The 21,233-nt window shown below is 50.1% G+C and overlaps 1 protein-coding gene across 1 annotated transcript; it reads left to right on the top strand.

The window, feature by feature from the left end:
• Nucleotides 1-18,046: 18,046 nt before the first annotated feature.
• LOC124098774 (PWWP domain-containing DNA repair factor 4) lies at nucleotides 18,047-20,146 on the top strand. The gene has a single exon (XM_046453730.1). It carries the CDS (start codon nucleotides 18,047-18,049, stop codon nucleotides 20,144-20,146), a length of 2,100 nt encoding a protein of 699 aa, XP_046309686.1.
• The last annotated feature ends 1,087 nt before the right edge of the window (nucleotides 20,147-21,233 follow it).

Raw genomic sequence — 21,233 nt, 5'->3', positions numbered from 1 at the left:
TGCCCCGCGCCCCTCCAACCCTCCACCTCGGGCGCCTCTGCGGGGTCTCACTGCTCGGGTCCCCAGATGACCCCGGCTGGTGGCCGCTGGGGAGGACAGACCCAAGGGCAGACGGTGGCCGCACGACCCACTAAATGACTCCTCAGTAAGTTCCGTGGGAAGGGACCCCTCTGCCTGCACCAGTCTGGCACACCAAGGGAGGACACAGCCCCTCTCTGTTCTCTCCCTTGGGAAAGCCCCAGGGTCGCCTCAGGGGCCCGCGTGTCCCCTGATGAGGGCGGCCCAGCACCAGGGATAGCGCGGGTGGATCCTCCCCGCCAGGCCTCCAGCAACGCGGAGACCCTCCCGCCGCCATCAGGGCCCTTCCCTTCCAGAAGCGCTCCTGGGCCCGCCCTCAGCGGCCCACCTCACCCCAGGCCACACCCATGAAGTCACCTCACACCTCTGTCTTCCGAGAGGAGAGCCCCACACCATTGGCCCCCGTGGAACCACACGGAACCACACGCCGATCCCACCTCCCCAGGCCCGCGCCTCATCCTGGGGTCCGGAATCGCTACCCCTCACCCAGCTGGGCGACCGCGAAGCTCCTCTCAGGGCCTTGGCGTCCTCCTCCTCCTCGTGGCAGCAGCCCGCAGGTCGTGTTTGCGCGCCTCACTCGCTGATTGGCTGGCGCAGTGCGCGTGCGGGAGGCGGGGCCGCTTGGAGCCACGGCCCCTGCAGCTCCGCCACCCGCCACCGAGGGAGGGGGCGGCACTGCCATGGTCTGGGGTCCCTGGGGCCCTTGGCAGCACCTCAGCCAGGCTCCTGGCCCCATGAGGACAGGACATCATCGAATGGATGGCAGCGAGCCCTGCACCTCATGCGGGAAGGACAGGCCAGTGGACAGCACTGCCATCTCCCTAAGCCGCCTTACCTGCACAGGAGGCGTCTTCGCCATGATCCATCACCCTGGTGTCTTGGACTTCCCTTCCCGTTGCAGTAATTCAGGTGCAGGTCAGCATGAGATAGAAAGAAGAAGCAGAGCAAGCAAAGCTGCAGCAGAAAAAAAAGTCCTTTATTGTGTACAGCAATCTTTTTATAGTCTTGTGAACAAAGAAGGCAGCCTTCCAACAGCAATAAATCAGGTCTTTCAGCTAATTAAACATAGCACACAGAAGTTTTACTTTCTAATCAGAAGTGACCCGCTTCTCATGGCTAATCTACTCTCGGCCTGGAGCATGCCGAGCTCTGCTCTTGTTAAGAACAGATAATAAAATTTTTCTCAGCGCCCTCCTAGCCCACTTGGCAGAACATCCCGTTTGCAGGCAAGTCCTCCCAAGGACGGCAGACACCTCCTTTTCAAGCATGTCCGCTGTTACCTATCTATACCTTGACAGAATATCCCCTTCGCAGGCAGACTCCATCAAGGACAGTAATAGTAACGCAGTCACATCTGATTCTCTACACCTTCCCCTCTTCCTTTATTTTCCACCATTTCCCACGTGCAATCCCAACAGCCAACTGAACTCCCTGTGCTTCACATACTCACCAACACTTCCTGTAGTGACATTTCCTAAGGTCGCCATCCTAACAGATGCAAAGTGATAGCTGTGCAGGTCTTTTTCGGTATGCGTCCCATCCCCATCGCGGAAAGATGGAGCAGTTCTTTGACGCTCCCTGACCACTTGTGTTTCCTTTGGCGTTATAGTACCCCTGAGTGATGGTGAGCTGAACATTTTTCACTTTGAGGCCGTGTATTCTGCTCAGATTTGAAGATGTGCTTTCTACATTTGTATATCACTCTATATGGCTGTGTTTTTCCCTGCTACATCTATGAAATAGATTAGTGCTTGCTCTGAAGTCATTCGAAATTCTCTGTTTTCTAAAAAGCGTTTACAATTTTATTGGGCATTTTCAAGTCTGTGTTCATCAACAAGCGATTTGGTACTTGATGTCCTGCCAAGATCAATTGTTTTGTTTTTCTTGCCAAGGTGGAAATTCAAGTTTCCCATTCCCATTATTTGAATAGTGTCTACTTGTCCACCTGCCAGCTCACTTCCTCAAAAGCCATCCTTTGTCCCTGTAGATTCAAAAGGTAACTCCCCTTGCAATTCCCCAGATTCCCATGTCTTGTTGAGGCTATTTCTGGACTTTCTGTCTGTTCCTGTGGGCGCTCTGTATATTCTGCCTCAGTACCACAGTCGGTGAATTGTGGCAGATTAGGATGTACTGGGTTATGGCATGGGCCAGTCAAGCTCTTCGTTTCCAGTGCTTCTGTAGCTATACTTGAACTTTTCTGTAGGCCTTATATTGCCGCAGTCTATTTCCCCGTACGGGCCACCAAATGCCGCAGTCTGGCTGGGCACAAATCACGAGCCACCACACAGCTTGTAGATTCAAACAGCAACTCTTTATTCCCGAACTCACACCAGCCGTCTACAATCACGTTCTGGGGAAATCCACGTTCTCTGCCCAAATCCACCTCCACTGGGCTTCTATCTCCCAAAATATACTGTCTGAATCCCGTGAGAACTCAAGGGGAACTCAGGCAGCAGGATACGCCCTATTCCCAGCAGGAATAATCTTAAACCTGGAACGCCCTAAACTGGAACGCCCTAAACCCAATTATCCTAAACCGGGAACACCCTAATCCGCCCTGGTCCTTGAGCAAGGTCACCTACATGTAATGTCACAGCAAAATGGGGTAGCTGGCAAGGAAATTGTCATACCTACTTGGCTAATGGCTCCCAGCATTATATTACTATTTTGATATCTGGGAGTGGGTGGGGGGAGGCATCTGGGGCATTTGTATTGGATTGTTTTACATTTACAAGTGAACATGGTGAGGATTGCATCTCCATGATGTGGGATCAACCTGGCCAGGAATGAGATATTTCTTCCCACTCTTTCAAGTCCATTTTGAGGACTTTTAAAAGTGTTTCATGAGGCCTGGAGCTGTGGCACATGCCTGTAATCCTAGCGGCTTCAGAGGCTGAGGCAGGAGGATTGCAAGTTCAAAGCCAGCCTCAGCAAAAGTGAGGCGCTAAGCAACTCAGTGAGACCCTGTCTCTAAATCAAGTACAAAATAGGGATGAGGATGTGGCTCAGTGGTTGTGTGCCCCTGAGTTCCATCCCTGGTACCCTTCCCGCCAAAAAAAAAGTGTTTCATGATCTCTCAAAATATCTTCATTTTATTAGTAATATCTCTTCTGTTGATCTCATAAATGAGATTTGCTTTGCCTTTTTATTGTGTTTTCGAAGTGCTTGCGTATGGTGTCTCTCTCTGTGTGTGTGTGTGTGTGTGTGTGTGTGTGTGTATGTTGTTGAAGTTTGCATGCTTATTTTATATCCTGGAAAATTTCAAGATCCTTTTCATGTTTCAGTTGGTTCCACACCTGATTTGGAATAGTACTCCAGGTACACTATGGTGTCCTCTACAACTAGAGTTCCTTGTACTTCCCTTCAAATCCTTTCACTGTCAATTGCTTTGTCTCACTAATTGCATGGGCTAAGACCTCCAAGACAGTGTTTAAAAAGTCACGCACACGTTGGGCGTTTTTGCCTTCCTCTTTATTAGTAATGCCTATCCACCACACTTTTTGGACAAGGTTCAATTTAGGTTTTCGTCTTCAAGTCTTGTGAAACATTTTTCAGCATCTCTGTAGGTAATCTGAATTTCCCCACTTCCATCTACTAATATGACAATTTAAAAGGTTTCCTAATACGTGAACCCTGTGATCCCAGAATCAATCTTACCTGGCAGTGGTATAGTATAGTGTCATTGTGATTTTGGATTCGGCTTGATAATATTTTATTATTATATTGCTGCACTAAAGTTGGCAAATGATGTCGACCGGTCTTTAGTGCTGCTGCCATTATCGGGCTTGGGCAATTTTGTTCTTCCCTTGCCTGAGAGAGTCAATGTTTTACTTCATTTTCTAGGCTCCAAGCCAAACCATCCGTGTTGACCCACTTGGCACCAAAGGTTTGGCCAGAATTCCCTGGGGAACAATGCATGCCTTGTGGTCTCCTGTGGGTTATGCCTTCATACTTCTCCTCCTTCTGTGGAAACTGTCTTTTTCAAAACCTTTTTGTCCGTGTTGGAGTCAGTGAGAGCCAAGTGTGTTTCCCCAAGACATTATATATTTCATTTGGTTCTGCCAAGTTTTCTGCATAAAGTTACGTAAAGTGGTCGCCTGGATCTTAGAGTTTCTTCTCGCTTGCTTTGTGTTTCTCCTGTGTGCCCTGTGTCTGTTTCAGGTGATAGATTGTGATCAATCTATCAGCTGTAAAAATATGCTTTCACTCTGTTCCTTTGAATAAATTAGCACCTACTCTAGGTCTTTCAGTGATTTACAAAGAGAATCTTGATTTAACGATTTAATCTTGTGTTTTTGGTTATTTTCTCTGTCACCTGCCTGCATTAATGTTATTTCCACCTCAATGGTTAGGTTTCCATCTAGCTCTGTAGGTGGGAATTTCATTTATTTATTTATTTTCATGTTTCCATTTTCACGCATATGAGTATTCATAGTCGTGCATTTTTCTCTGATCACTGCTTATATACATATATACATATATGCATAGATGAGTGTGTGTTTGTATAGATATAGATAGATAGATAGACAGATAGATAGATAGATAGATGATAGGTATATCAGGGTTTCTGACAAGGAGGCTCTTTATAATAACTTATCAGTTACTACTATGTGATTTCCTGTCTTGTCTCCACTTTCACACAATACAGCCTCAGTGGAGAGCCTTTATGAGTTCTGGAGCGGGGGCAGGGGGACTTTGGCTTCTTCATGCCACCCAGCACTATTGCACTGGGCTCAGAGAGTGTCCTTTGGATCTGTCTCCTTTCCTGCACTTGCTGATATTTCCTTTGAGACCTGCTCTATGATAAGCTTTGTAACTCTTCCTGGTGTGCTTGGGAAGGCGTATTTGCTAGGATCATGTGTTAGATTCCGCACCTTCTCTCATTCTACCTTGTCACATGTGCCATTTTAAGCACTATGCCACAGGTTCTTTTTGGCCATTGAACTTGTTGTGGCAGACTGTGTTTTCTACAGATGGCCGCAGCACCTTGGCCTCTCCCTGTGATGTGACTTTGGTACTTTTTCCATCAAGCAGTGGAGGCCTCCTGTCCTCCTACTGAACTCGGGTGGCCTCTGCCACACGAGGATGCTATGGGCGTGAAGAGACTAGGTCATGGAAATGCCCTGAAATCACTCCTTGCTCCTTGAGGCCACTCAAACTGGGAACCCACCCACCATGCTTGGAGGAAGCCTTGTGGTCTCCTGTGGGTTATGCCTTCATATTTCAAGAAACCCATGGGGAGAATCAGAGAGGCCCTGGCCCTGGCTCATGAGCTTCCAGCCCATAACCCCTCTCCACTTCCAGCCATGGAAGCCAGCTCCCTTGAATATGGATCCTCCAGCCCCAAGTGGAGCAACCCCAGGCAAGGGACATCAGGTGCAACAGGGGTGATGCATCCCTGCCTGGCCCTGAGAAACACAAATCATGGTTTTTGTTTGAAGCCAGCTCTCCAGCAGGGTCTTCCTCGACACCCCCTTAGCCAGAGCTCCTTTCCCCGACAGGAGAGCCTCATGCCAGCTGCCAGCTCTCCCTTTGCTCTCTTACCTGCTCAATCCCCACCTCATCCTCTGCCAATTTCCCTCCTTCCTGGCAGCGCACCTGGTTCTTCTCCTTCCAGTCTGACTGTCTGTCTTGTGTGAATGACTTGACTCTCTTACTTCTCCTGCAGCCTCGACTTACCCCTGCTCCAGAGAAACTCAGAGCCTCCTTAGAAGGTTCGGAAGGGGCAAGACCACGCAGAACTAATTTTTTGTGCTTTTACAATGATCTTTAGAAGCCTCAGAGGCATAATTTGCAAACTGGTTCTCCTAGGAAGCCCTCTCTAGCAGCAGAGTCACCCACCACTTGTCCTCCTGTATCTGCTCACTGTGCCCTTCGGGGCAGTCTTCTCACACCTTCGCATGCCCTCTGGCCTCTCGCTTCATTGATGGCCTCATGTAAAATGACCTGATGCTGCATGCCACTCAATCCATGACTCCTGGGAGGCACCTGGAGCAGCTCCCCTTCCACATCCCTCCTGCATGCATCTTGCCCTGGGAGCACAAAGTCCAATCCTTGCAGCCTGCAAAGTCCCATGAGCATCCTACAGTCATTGGCCAGCCTATCAGGTCACCTGCTCCCCAGGACCATTTTCCTTTACCTCCATCCATGATCCCCACCCATCTGCTTAGATTTGAGGTCTGCCATTTCTGTCAGTCTGTTCTGGAAGCACACTTCCTGTGCTTTCTGTACATTTGCCGGGCATAATCTTATTTCTGTAAAAACCCAAAATGCTCCTCCTCTTTGCCAGCCTCTTCCTCAGTACTCATGGTGGAAATTGCCTACTGTGGCACTGTCTCACCATCTTGAATTTATGATTTCTAGCCTCAGGTTGGCATCCAAAGAGTTCCCTGATGTCCCATTTCCATCTGTTGGATTCTTTCTCCCTCCCAAGTGCCTCTTCAAGCCCTTTCCACTATACTCATTCTTGGCACCTCCTCTCACACCACCTGGTCATGCTCGGCATTGGACACCTCCCCATTTCTCTGACCCAATATTTCAGGCAGAATCCCCCCAAACTCCCAGCATCAAACCTACAAGCCACCTGCATCCGTATCCAGTGTGTTCCTCCATTAGGGAAGGCGCATGTCCTCCCCCCTGTGCTCCAGCTTGCATGGCCTCCTTTCTTCCAGGAACCTCATATTTTCCATCATCTCTCTCTGTCCTCTATCTTCAGCATCTCTAAGCACCCCATCCCTCCCATCCACCTTTGCACAGAGTCAAATCTCCTCTTCCTTACAAGCCTGGGCCTCACCCTCAACCCGAGCCATCCCACCACCGTCTTCCACTTAGGGTCAATGCTCTAGGAAGAATCATCTATGCCCAGGGCTTCCATTTTCTCACCTCCCACATTGCTCTTTAACACACTGTAAGCTGGTGTGGCTCCCACATCTCTTTCCATGAGGGCTCTAGGTCTGTTGACCCAAGGGCCTTGGTGGGACTGTATCAAAAGGACATTATCTGGACCTCATCTCACTTGATTGGCAGCAGCAGTCAACACTGTTCTCTCTCTCTCTCCTCTCTCTCTCTCTCTCTCTCTCTCTCCTCTGCCCCCCTTGCTATTCTATAATTGTTTTGTCCTGTGATTCTCTTCATTCTGGCCACTTCTCAGTACCCTTGCTAGTTCTACCTCCTCCAAGAGGCCTTTACATGATGGGGTTTCCTGGGACTTGATTTTCCTCAGATCGCTTCTAGTTTACACTCTATCTCTGCAGGCGCTTTCCTGTATGCCCAAGGCTATAATTAGCATTTATAATAGAGAATCACAAGCACAGTTTGTGGACCAACTTGGATCACGGTCATGGGATAGATGGCTGTTGAAATTCAGATTCCTTGGTTCTATCCAAAGCCTACCTAGTTTACCCTGTGGCTGGGGACGTAAAATCTGCATTTGAAATCACTCCTCTGGGTGTTCTCATACCAGGCACCTTGGACCCAGTTACTGACTGGCAGTCCTCAAATGTGAGGCTGACATTAACAAGGGCGGCTCCATATCTCCCTCTGGTGGCTTCTTAACACCATTGGTTTTCTTTTGGAGGCTACTGTCCATCCACTTATGGAAACCATTAGGCATGTGGAACCAAGAGCAAGGGATGCGAAACCAGAGTCTGTTCTGGGAACAAGCAAGAATACATGGGGGGGGGGCGGGGGGACTGGAGTTATGGCTCACTGGTAGAGTACTCGCCTGGCTCATGGGGGGGGGGGCACTGCATTAGATCCTCAGTACCACATAAAAATAAATAAATAAAATAAAGGTATTGTGTCCATCTACAACTAAAAAATATATTTTAAAGAAAGAGTAAATTGAATCATCCTGTGACTTTGTGGCACCACCACAAGCTGCTCTGTGTCAAAAGGTTGAGGGACAATTAAATTGGCACCCTTCCATTCCCGACCCGGGTGCCAGAACACAGGGCCACGCCCCTCTATGGATCCTCACACCAAGGTCCTAAAGTCTCACAGGGGTGCCAGCATGTGTCATGAATTGCCAAAGTTATGCCTCCAGGGGGCGCCTGATCAAGAGCCTTCAGTTTTCCACTAATAGCTCATCGTGGGACACACTAGGGAAACTTATGTTCTACCCCCAACACTTTATTCTCATTCTGGAAATAATGAAGCTTCACAGTAAAATGTTACAAAAATCTGTTCTTCAAAGGCAGTGCAATTCGCCCATCGTTCCACAGTTTAGAAGCAGTGTGCCATGTGTTGGGTGAGCAATGACGGATGGGAACAACCCTGTGCTGTCCTGAGCTACCAATGTAGCTGTGTCCTGCTCTGACTGGGTAGAGTTTCCTACTCTGGTCCTCGCTGAAGATTCTCTATGCTTCCCCTTCTATGGGCGTGGCAAACACGTGCAAAAGATTCACCTCCCACCACCTTGGCATGTTACTCCTGAAGAGAGTATATGGAATAAGAAGGTATGAGGGGATTTCTTCATGGGCCCTAAGAGAGGATGATCTAGGACAATTTATTACAGATGTGCCCAGATTTCAGGACTGGACTCAGTGCCGAGTCTCAGAAGAGCACACTCTACCAAATACCACTCCATGCTCAGCATTGCCTCTTTGCTCCTCTGCTTACCTGGATGTGGGACCAAACACTCACTTGCTCTTTTAGAAGACCGTGGTGTGGACATCTGTGAAGGCTGTTTGACAGCCCAAATGCCACATGCTTTGTTTTCCCAGCAGTAGCCTCAGAACTCGAGGGGAGGGTGGGGCTTTGGGGTGACTATCTCAGTAGATGGAGAACTGAGGTTGGCTCCTGAAGCACTAGGAGGAGTTCTCGGCAGCAAAAACGAGGGAAGTCATCATGGTCCAAGCGTCTGCGAGGTAGAGGGGTATGGAAGAGGCGCTCAGTCTCAGGAGCTGTCAGGGCAATGCAAACGAAACCTCAGTCAACCCAGGTACCCACCCCCCACTCCACCCCTTCTGGATACCTCTTGGGAAAAGGAAAATGAGAACTGTTGCTGAGACTGACAAGATGTGGCCAGCCTCAGGCACTGCCTGTGGGAATTTCAAATGGCACAGTTACAGTGGAAAACAGTTTTGGGGTCCCTCAAGCTATTAAACATAGGATTACGATGACACAGTACTTGCATTCTGTGATGGTGTGGATGTGAGGTGTCTCTTCAAACCTCCCGTGTTCACGCAGAAGGCGGAACAATTGGATGGTGAGAGCTGCAGCCCCAACCGGTCCGTCCTAGTTTGAAAGGACTGTCTGGGTCTCTGTAGACAGGTGGGGTGTGGCTGGAGGAGGGGGTCACCTGGAAAGGTTGTTCTTCCCTGTACCCCTTCCCAATCCTCTCACCCTGCTTCCTGGCCACCACAAGGCCAGCAGCTTTCCTCTGCCACTGCCCTTCCACCCTGGTGTTCTGTATCACCTCTGGCCCAGACCAAGGGAGTCGGTCGACTCTGGACTGAGACCTCTGAAACTGTGAGCCAAAATAAACTTTCTCTCCTATGATTGTTCTCATCACATCGATTGGTCACAGTGAAAAATGTTGACAAACACTCACTCCTGGTGCATGACACCCAAGGTGAAAGAGGCACTCAAGGACATACAGGTAACTGAATGTTCACTGGTGCTTCCAAAGGAAGCATCCCAAGTGTCACCTCGGCGTGGCAGGATCGTCAACACGTGGTCTATCCCACAACACAAGGTTGGGCAGCCTTCGAGAGGAGTGAAGTCTGGATGCACGTTCTAACTTGGATGGACCTGGAAATGATTTCAAAGGAAATGAGCCAGACACCAAAGGTCACATCGTGTCTAAGCCCATTGAAATGTACAGAGAGGCAGGCCCCAAAATTAGTGTTGGAAACCTGAGTTGTCTTAGAAAGCAGGTTCATGGTGGCAGCAGTTTACAGGGAGGTGGGAGTGAGGAGCCCACACTCTGTGGGTGCTGGTTTTCCCTGGGGACCAATGAAAACCTCGTGTAGGTGCCGAGATGGGCTGAGTTCACAACACGGTGAATTGACTTCATGCCATTGAAGGACGTCCTTCACGGGCTTAATTTCAGGTTCAGTTGAATTTCACTTGGATAAGCAACTTTTAATTAGAAAAGCACAACAGTTATTAGACTAAGTCTCAAAACCTTGAAGTATTCTGAAAAGGCTTAAGCAACGAATTCCTAAATATTTCCATTGAACCTTCCCATGAAGCCCGTTTATTCTCACTAATAAACATGGCTTAAAAAATAAATCTGCTTTTGAGGGGAAAACACATACTGAAACGTGCAGCATTGTTTCTCGTGCTTGCCAGCCTCGCGCCCACCCGAGTGGAGTTCAGAAGGGCTGGATTTCTCCAGCTGCTTCTTCATTGCTCTGAGGGGAAGCACGCACCAGTCCCAGTAGGGCCAGGGACCACTGCCTAGGGCTTGCAAAATCACCACTGGGGAACTGCTGCAGACCTTTTTTCCTCTGTCCTCAACCCTTCCAGAGTAGACACACTTACAGTTCTTTCGGACAAGTGGAGACAAGGGATCGGAGATGTTAGGGCACAAGGTGCACATCCCACAGCTGAGAAGTGGCAGAGCTGGGAGGCCCACCCACGTCCTTGTTTGAGAACGTCCCTCTGAGTTGAAGACATGCATCACGAATGCACCCCGCTCTCTGCCCTCCCTGGGGAAGTAAAGAGGCCCGATGGTAGGTCTTGAGATCTGGCCCCCTTTCCTCCACAGGAGGAGGAACCCTTCATTCAGTCAGTGCACAGGCACAAATGGCAGTCCTCCTGTGGCTGACATATGGAATCCAATGCTTTGTCTTGGTCTATAGAGGCCCACCCCCCACACCCGCCACAGGGCACCCCAGTCTGATCAGTGTGATGCTGGGCAGGGGCTGTCTGCCACCTCATGGTACAGGGCTGACTGTGGGCGCCACCCTGCCACTCAGTGTTCAGGGATCTCCTGCTGAGGGCTCGGAGGCAGTCACCATGGGGGTCTTCACACCAAGGGAAGGGGCACGCCCTGCCCATCAGAACTGTGTCCTCCTTCCTGAGGACTCCCCACAGCAGGGACGCCTCTAGACAAAATCGGTGGAAGAACCTTATCAGACGGCAGCTCTCTGTCTCTGGTCTCTGATGTGAATGGCTGATGGGAAGTGGGTGCTGTGTCCGCGGTGCCCTGTGGTGTAGGAAGTATGTGCCCAGCACACCCCAAGCAACTGTGAGGTTCATCCTCACCTCCCTACCATCCCAGGTCACAGGCACGCTGTGCAATCACTCTCGTCACAGCATCCTTTGTGTGCTGAGCACCCCATCAGCATGCTGGGGTCCATGCACACCCAGGGTCCTGTGGTCCCGTCACCACCTAAGTTTCGGCTTCACCTTCCTCTGGGCTGAAGTGCTTTGCTTCACAATGTTTCTCTCTCAAAGGTCATTTTACAGTGACCAGGTGTCCTCGATCCCCGCTGCACAAATGGACCTGACCTCATGTGGTCTGGCGGGTGTGTCTCAGGGGAGAACAGAACGTCTTTTGCTTCACTCTCCTCCCCCCAAAACCCATTCTGGGAAAACTCCCTGCCCGCCAAGCCCATCCCACGGAGGGTGTAGTCCCGTGTCCAGTGCTTCACTCATTCATTAATCTGCTGGTGCCTTCCTCCATTCATTCCCTGGATTGGGTGGGTGTGACCGAATGAGATGGAGATCAACACTCTGCCTCTGAGGGTGTATTAGTACTTCCTGGTTTCCATAGTAAACTAACGTCAAGGAGAGCATTTTGATGACATTCTGGTTTCTGTGACAACCGGGGCAAGCCATTCCTTCCTGGCGGCAGACACATTTCACGAGGATATTTACAGACTGGAGAGATGGGATAACTGTAGAAACCTCAACACTAGTAGGTGTCTGCTATCAACGTGAGTGAGTGCAGGAGTGTGTGTGTGTATGTGTGTGTGTTCACACGCGCGCGTTGAGTGTTGGGAGCCTGTGTGTCCTTTAATCGCACATTAAGGGCTCTCATCCCTTCTGTTTGTTAGGGAGGCTGGCGGCTCCCGACGAAAGGCGGGCTGGGGAGACTGAGTAAAGTGTCATCATGTCCCTAGATGACACCTATTGTGTGAGGGCTTTGTCTTCTGAGTCACTGAAAGCGGAGATCCCCTTGTATTTTATGAACGGCCACCTCCGTTTCACGATTGTCGCGTGCACCCTTTACCGTGTAACTTTGCTCTTCTTACAACTCCTTGTCATAGAAACCTATTTCGTGTAGGGAGGTTGGGAGAGAGACACTTGAGGGCAGCGGGTGATGAGACAGGCGGCTGGCGAGTGGGACTGGAAGATCACACCGTGTAGCCTAGGTGGTAATACTGTGCTCATCCTGGGTGCTGACACACACACGCACGCCCACAAAGAAGTGTCTTCTCTCAGACACATCACCTCTTGTCACACCACTCACCGCAGTTAGGTGGATTAAGCCTGAAGCAGTAAGTACTACTCGAGCACCTTCGCAAAGGGTCTGAGTTTGTTCGGTGCCTGTGAGGAAGCGCATGCCGGGGAAGAGGTGTTGTCTGTGCTCATCGTGTGGCTACAGAAAAGCCTAGGCTTTACAGGATAGCTGGATGGGGTCTTTCCCAAGACCTGTGTGTTTGGAAGGAGCAGGATTTAGGTACAGGACAAGGAAGCCTCTCACTTTACCCAAGGCGCTGCTCTTGATTCTGAATCTGGGACTCTGCCAGCCCTGCTCGAACCTCAGTCAATCAGTCAGTCCTCATCAAGATCTCTCTGTCTCCCTGCATGTCCATCTCCCTATGCCTCTGCCCTAGCTACCCACCGATCATCTTTCCTTCTGTCTATCTGCCCGTCCATCCATCCATCTGCCTGCCTACCTACCTACCTGTCAGTCTCTCTAGAGGGAGAGAAAACTGCTGTTTTCCCAGCTGTGCCAAGTGAGAACAGAAATCCACACGCAAAGGCTGTATGCAAGCCCTCCATAGCAGGTGTTTGGGCAACGGGCCAAAGCACGTGCTGAGAGGAGCACTTAATTAGGTGACCAAACACATGCGTCTTCTCATTGCCTCTCTGAAGGAGGCACTGCTGCTGTGACCAGAAAAATACGAGTAAGACATGTTTTGATTGCCTGCTCAAGGTCCTCTGTTAAAGTGTATGGTACCTGAGAACATGTAGCCAAATGGGGATGCTGAACAATATTGAAATGGGCTGGGAAGCGCTTAAAGCGTCTTGAATCCTTTTAGAAATAAGCCTTTTCAGTGGAAAAACATTTGTGGGTCCAGCCCGTGGCCTCATTTGTCAGCAGAAGGCATTGCTTTCCTGGATGACTGAATTACGGATGCTTCGCCTATTGCTTACTTTGTCATTTTAAACATGAGTTCCCCTGTATGTTTCCAATGTAAGGAACTAAGTGGACCTGAAAATAGTATCTATGCTGGAAGCAGAAACATTTTGGGGAACGGGAATGTGGAGAGGCAGTGAGCACCCATTGTACGCGTGTGAACATGCGACCCAGGCATCTTGCGTCTCTAACATCAAGGGATCTGAGTGTGCATGTGGCGGTGTGTGGCATGTGCCCCAGCGGCTGCATGTTGGGGTGCGGTCCGGCTTCAGAAGGGTGCACAGTCATGCTTGTTGTGTGGGCTGGGCTGGCAGGTCAGTTGAGGAGAGACAGAAGGTCTGGAGTCCCCTGTTACTCCTTGTCCCTCTTATCCTGTGTCCTCAGGTGCTCCAAGGTCTCCTACTCTGAGTTTGCTTAATCAGGGGTCCCCCAACCTGTGCAATCAGACACCCTCACCCAGGAGAGGTTTCGCAGCGGTTACTCCAAAGAAGGTCTAGCTCTTCCTTCTTAGATGTTTCTTGTTACGTCTACCCTAAGTGCTGCTCCCTGATTCTGAATCTGGGACTCTGCCAGCCCTCTTGTACATCAGTCAATCATCAGTCCTCATCAAGACCTCTCTATCTCCCTCCATATCTACCCAAAGATGTGCACGTGTGCCTTTACTTTAGCAACCCCTTTTTGCATAAGAAAACATATAATTTTGTTTTTGTGGGGTTTTTGGAAGTGTAAGGTGTTGTGATGTACTTGTGAAAACTGGGTGGCCCTCGAAGAGGCATGATACTCGCCCTCCAGTAGCCTGGACTTATTAAAAGGACTGCCCTTGTGAACCATAAAGACATATAAGAATACAGCAGTATCGGTCCATACCGGTGAAATCTGGAAGGAGAGGAAAGAGGATGTGTATTGAAGAAGAGACAAATAATAAAGTGTGAGGAAAATGGATTCTAGGACCCAGACGTATGTTTGGTCACATTACCTCCAGGATAACAAATAGTACAAAACACCACATAAGTGTTACAGAGAGGTCACATCCGTGCACTACTTCACACACTGTATGCAACATGTTTTAAAAGGAGCTATGTAGAATTTGCCAGAGAATGAAATCTTACAGAAGCACGTGAAGACTCAATTACACACAAGGTGCGTGTGGATAACACTCATCATGACATGAGGCTGGGCCGTAGCTCTGTGGTAGAGCATTTGCCTTGCATGTGTGAGGCACTGGATTTGATCCTCAGCACCGCATACAAATAAACGAATACAAAATTCGTCATGACAATGACAGCAATTTTCCCTCAATGTCATCTATAATATTTTATTTATTTATTTTTCTTTTTAGATACACATAACAGTATATTTTGACTTAGACATGTGCAGTATAACTGATTCTAACTAGGATCTCATCCTTGTGGTTGTACGTGATGTGGAGATTCACTGATCATGTATTCATATATGAACATAGGAATGTATTCTACTGTCTTTCCCATTCCTATCCCCCTCCCTTCTCTTCATTCCCCTTTGTCTAATCCAATGAACTTTTATTCTCCATCCCCCTCCTCTTGTTGTGTGTGGGCATCCGCATATCAGAGAGAACCTGTGGCCTTTGGTTTTGGGGGACTGGCTTATTTCGCTTAGCATGATAGCCTCCAGACCCATCACTTTACCAGCAAATGCCAAATTTTCTTTCTTCCTGATGGCTCAGTGATGTTCCGTGGTGTATATACACCACATTTTCTTTATCCGTTCATCTGTTGAAGGGCACCTCGGTTGGTTCTATAGCTTAACTATTGTGAATTCACCTCCTAACCTTGCTGTGGCTGTGTCCCCTTAGTATGCTGATGTGAAGTCCTTCCAGATAACTAGGTCAAATGGTGCTTCCGTTCCAGGTTTTCTAAGGAATCTCCATGATGCTTTCTAGAGTGGTTGCACCAATTTGCAGTCCCACCAGCAATGTATGAGTGAACCTTTTCCCCACATCCTAGCCAACATTTATTGTTACTTGTGTTCTTGATAATCGCCATTCTGACTGGAGTGAGATGGAATCTCAGTGTAGTTTTAAGTTGCATTTCTCTAACTGTTAGAGATGTTGATCATTTTTTTTTTCATATATCTGTTGACTTTTTGTATTTCTTCATCTGTGAAGTGCCTGTTCAATTCCTTTGCCCATTTATTGATTGGGTTATTGGTTTCTTGGGTGTTAAATTTTTGAGTTCTTTATATATCGTGGAGATTAATGCTCTGAGTGCTCAGTCTGAGGTGCCAATGGCAAAGATTTCCTCTCATTATGTAGGCTCCCTCTTCATTGTTTCCTTTGCTGAGAAGAAGCAATTTAGTTTGGTAATGTCACACTTATTGATTCTTGATTTTACTTCTTGTGCTTCAGGCGTCTTGTTACAGAAGTCGGTTCCTAAGCCCACATGATGGAGAGTTGGAGTAGATGCGGGGTCTCTGGTCTGATGTCTAGGTCCTTGATTCTCTTTGAGTTGAGTTTTTTGGCAGGGTGAGATAGGGGTTAAAGTTCATTCATGGGTTTCCAGTTTTCCCAGCACCATTTGTTTGAAGTAATCCATTCATGGTGAAAAATGGAAATGAGGAATAAAACACGTTTGTGCAATGGATAGAACTAGAGGGTTTCCACTGCGTATTTGGGGGTGGAAGAGTAAGAAGAGAAGGATCATGGGAACGATTTCATGGGCTGCCCTACACTTTTCAGTAAGGTTGGAAGTTTCTGTGGTTGAAGTTTGGCATTTACGACAGTGATGCTGGAAAATGGCCCTTCACAAGAAGATGCGTGTCATAATGCTCCTATGATCGGAACTCTGGTTCCACACACCTGTGTGTGAGCGTGTGCCTGAATGTGCAGGTAATATGTTGGAAGCACACAGGTCCTTCCACTAAGAGTGAGTGGCTTGGAAGGTTCTCTCTGATCTGCAGATGGTAACACACATTAAGTTGGGGGGGTGGCGGGGAAGAGTAAAAGTACTTTGGATTAGACAAAGGGGAATGAAGGGGAGGGACGGCGTGGGAAGGGAAAGTCAGTAGAAGGAATCAACATAACTTTCCTTTGTTCACATATGAACACAGGACCAGTGTGGCTCCATATTACATACAACCACAACAATGGGAAGCCATATTCCATGTGTGTATGATATGTCAACATACATTGTACTGCCATGTATACCCAAACAGAACAAATAATAAATTAAAAAAAAAAAAAAAAAACAAAACGCGAGTGAGTGGCTGCTGCATGCTAACCCTTGGCAGACCTTCCTGTGCATTTCACGTTCTCAGTAAGCCTGGTTAATGTGTTCTAGAGTGAGACAAACCCCATTTTTTGATTCACACACCCTCCAGCACCCAGACTGATAATAGGAAATCCATGTGGCCAAGGCACATGAGGTCCTGAAAGGTGTAGTTCCTACTCTCCTGCAAGAGAAGCGATCACATTATACTGAGAGGCAGAAGGTGGATATGTTCTGAAATGCAAGAGATGCAAGAAAATAAATGTGACATCTGCATTATGGGTGGCATTAGGACATGGCTTCTGCTGCAGAAGTCATGCATTCCAGAGATGGGGAAGGTAGTCACACACAGTCGGCTTATTTTCCTACCTGTTTTGGGTTTTCCAGATTAGCATCACAGGGCAACAGGTCGTGGCCATCTGCATTTGGGTGCCCTGGAGTCCCTGGAGGAAGAGTGCAGTTTGGAGGAACGGAGCAGAGTGAAGGTTCTGCAGGTGAGGAGTTGCAGCAGCAGATGTGGGACTGGACCTTCATGACCCTGGGTAAGCCTCTCCCACAGCCCCCTGTTGCGCCCTGCTGTTCAGAACCTTGTTTTCACGGTAAGAATCACAGATTTGGTATTGGAAGACAGAAGATGTAAACCACGAGACAGCAGTTCAGGCCACAGCTGGAGACCAGTGCCTGAACCAGTGTGTTCTTCCTCACCCCGCCAGGCAGGAAGAATCAGCAGGAGGACCTTCACAAACCCCTGGGTCCCACGTGCAAGCTCTTGAACGTGACATTGCACAAACACCTCCTGCAGGAGGGCAGGGCGGCACAAACCCCTCAGAAAAGAAGAAAATCCGAGGCATTCTCCAGGGGAGAAGCCCCAGGAGCCAAAAAGGCACAGAATGTACAGTTCGAGAAAGGGTCCCCTGGCATGACACCCACTTCCTCGTGTGCTTGCTCTTTGAGCTGCACAATCCTTACAGTTAGGACAAGATGTTGGATTTGCCTTGTTATGGAGCCCCCCTGACACCTCCAGGGTTTTGTCTGTTTTTCCCCAAGTACTTTCCATTTATAAACCCTTCTGTGAAGGACGCACTCTCTGTGTTTCCTTCTTTCATCCCTCAACAATCTCATAGAGCAGGGTGCTTCTACTTGCACGAGAGGAATTTTCTCTTTTGACACTTTTCTGCTTTTCCTTTTGTGAACTCCAGGTTGCTCCTGTATCACCCACAAAAGCAAGCAGTCAGCCCAGCACCTCAGGGAGACTCGGGCGGGAAGAGAACCACCACTCAAGCTGCCAGCCCTTGGCAGTCCCTGAGGACTGCACGTGGCCTTAGGACAGAACTGCGTTAGCAGTGGTTTTGACAGCCAGGCGTCCTGCCCTCCTCCAATCACCTCCTGACCCCCAACTCCAACTGCAATGGACACCCAGTATGTCCTATGCAGTTGGAAAGGCCGCTTGTGGCCAGCCAAGGTTTTGTCCAGATCTTGGACTTTGCCGAAATATAAGAGGAGAAGGGTGCTTTCTCTCCAAGTCCAGATCCTCTCTGAAGACCAAAAATTGAGAGTGAAGGGCAAAGACGCAAGGGCCCTGAACAAGTTGGAAATCGAAGCCCTGGCCACCTCAGCCCGGGCATGGTCCAGGGCCACTGTGCCATCGGGGGAGAAAAGAAGGTACAGAAGAGCCCTTAGAGTGGCGCTGGAGATTCTGACTGAGAAAGCCCACTTGGATCAAGGAAGAAAACCCGAGGAGCCAGGGACCCCTAAGGTGCCTGCAGAGGTACTCCAAAAGCCAGCCAGCTGGCGACCTCGCAGAAAGTATCAGGGGCGCAAAGGGCACTTCTGGACTAAGAAAAGGGGACAACGGGGATCCCTGTGCGTGCATTCAGAGAAGGAGAACGACCTGCATGGCGAGAACTCCCAGGTGCACACAGCCATCCGCCTGTCTCCAGCTGAAAAGCAAGCAGAGGCATCACAAGGCGCCCACGAGCGTCCAGATTTCCTGCCTCCTTGTGGAGGTGACCTCCAGGAAGAGGGGGCAGAAGAAGCAGGCCCCTTCGCACGTTCCCCCACCGCGGGGGAGGATGCCTGTGCTAAAGACGAAAAGCCAGCTTGGTCGCCTCCAGCAAGACTCTTTGCAGCTGTGCCCAAAGCTGAGCACCAAGAGGCGGGGGACACCTGCCCAGAGACCCCGGCTACTTCCCAGGAGAGCACTGCCTTCGCAGAGAATGCAGAGGGCCCAGGCGAGGGTGCCTTGGAAGGGATGGCAGCATCCTCCACCTGCTCCACCCCGAGCCTGCATCGCTCCCTCGGTTTCGCCCACAGGAAAAGGAAGCTCGAGGCGCCAGACCCCAAGAAAGGACTGCGGGGGCGCCCACGCCCTGTGCGCTCCCAGACGATGAGGGACGCCAGGGCCAGCACCATAAGGGCTGGCGATCGACCAGCACGAGGAGCCGCAGCAGGGCCTTCGGCACGCGAGCCCTGCCCTATCAAAAGAGGGACGATGGTCTGGTTCAAGTTTCAGGATCATCCGTTTTGGCCGGCAGTGGTCAAGAGCGTGTGCAAAACCCAGAAGACGGCCCGGGTGCTGTTGATTGAGGCGAACCTGCGCGGGGAACGCAGTGGCATTCGGGTCCCTCTGCACAGGCTGAAGCACCTGGATTGTGAGGAGAAGGAGAAACTCCTGAAGAGAGCCAGCAAGGCGTACCGGCAGAGTGTGAACTGGTGCTTGTCGCTCATTGCCCACTACCGAGAGCGGGTCGGTCGGGGCTCTTTCGTGGGCTCCTTCCTGGACTACTACGCGGCCGACGCCAGCTACCCCATGCGCAAAGCCATCCAAGACGGGGACCTGAACGTCAATTTTCCAAAGGTGAATTATGCCGACCTGGAAGATTCCGAGGAGGAGACCTCGGTGGGCGTGGGCGGCAAGAGGCCCTGCAAGAAGCTGCTCCCCGACCGCATGAAGGCCGCTTGGGACCGAGCCAACCAGAAGCTGGTGGACTTCATCGTGAAGAAGAAGGGGGTCGACCACCATCTGCTGGACATCGTGAAGGGCAGGAAGCAGTCCCGGTGGCTGACGTCCTTTCTGAGTGAAAACCGGTACGTGTTCTGCATCGAGACGTACCTGGAGGACGAGGATCAGCTGGACGTCGTCGTCAAGCATCTGCAAGAGATCTACGAGCAAGCGGACAAGGCCTTGCTCGCTCTCATCAGAGATGACAAAGTGAGATTTCTTGTGGAAGTCCTGCTGCCAGAAGCGATCATTTGTTCAATCGCTGCGCTGGATGAACTCGACTACAAGGGAGCAGAAGAGAAGTACCTGCGAGGGCCACCCGTGCATCCACGGGAGAAGGAACTGTTTGACAAAGACATCTTGAAGCAGATGAGGAAGACATCCAGGAGAGGCAGAAAGGTGGTCAGGTCTCTTCCCCAGCCCTGTACCTCCGCAGGGGCCTCCTCCTCTCCCCAACCCATCAGGCCGCCCATCTGTGTGAAAGGAGGCGCCTCACCCCCTCCCTAGGCAGTCCCATATGCTTTGCACCTTCGAGACTTTTGGAAGGTGCACTCTTCATGGTGGATCCATCTCTCCCCTTGGTGGATGCCACCTTCAGCCACATTTCTTGTCCCCAAACCCCTCACCCGCTATTTGGCTCAAATACTGCAACACCCTTTGGGAGACAGAGCTGCTCATATGTTGCTAGAGGAACATTGCACTGTTTCTCACGACACTCCTTCCCTTCCCACTTGATATTTTCATACAAGACACACACCAGCAAAGGCCCGGCCTTCAGCTATCTAGCAACCCTAACCTGGGAAACCTCATGCGTGTGTTCATACAAACATCCCCTGGATTTTTCATGCGTCCAGGGACATATGGATACACATATGCCTTGGGCTCCTTCTTGACCTCATCCCCGAACTTTCCCTGCTACACCTTTTTGCTTCTTGAACAATAGCCTTGGAGTCAAAACCAATGACAGAGATGCTTTCTCCTGTGATACCATCACCTTCTGATACTTCTCCAAAAGCCATTCTGGAAGTCCAGCCGAGCACAGAGTTGCTGGATCACCAGCCCACCGTCCTCTGGGCATGGGTGAAATCCTGGCACCCAAGGGCCCTTTTGTCCTGTGGGATCTTGCCTAGGAGCATCGACTTGGTGCATTCGTGAAATTCCGCCTCTGGGAGCAGGGAGTGGCCCTTCTTCACAGGCTGAAGAGCAGCGGCTTCCTGAAGCACACAGGCCACAGGCCCCCTCCCATCACTGGCAGCGACTGGATCCTCCTCACATGGCCATCGAGTCCCAGGTTGACCACTTCACAGGCCAGCCACTCCATGGAGTGGATGGGAGAGGAGCCCATCCACAGAGGATGAGTTACAGGACAGCAAGCATTTGCTCTGGATCCCACAGGCCCTCACACAGAGACATTTGTCTCAAGGTGTATCCCCCGACTTCTTCACGGGCCAGCAGGCTCCCACCGCAGAAACGCAGACTGGGTCAGTCTTTCCAGGCAGCTGGCACAGCGCCAGTACCGGGGCTGCCAAGTTGCAAATGGAAGATAGAAACAGCCTCTGCTCGGCCCTACCTGGCCATCGTCCAAATGTAATTA

Source organism: Marmota monax, unplaced genomic scaffold (genome assembly GCF_021218885.2).
Source record: "Marmota monax isolate L192 unplaced genomic scaffold, Marmota_monax_Labrador192_F-V1.1 WCK01_AAM20220418_F8-fsc00142, whole genome shotgun sequence".
NCBI classification, from domain to species: Eukaryota; Metazoa; Chordata; class Mammalia; order Rodentia; family Sciuridae; genus Marmota; species Marmota monax.
Note: the sequence above shows the minus strand (reverse complement) of the source record. Positions and strands in the feature narration are given on the sequence as shown.

Coding starts and splice junctions, on each gene's coding strand:
- LOC124098774 (XM_046453730.1), top strand. CDS start 18,047: ATGGACACCCAGTATGTCCTATGCAGTTGGAAAGGCCGCTTGTGGCCA.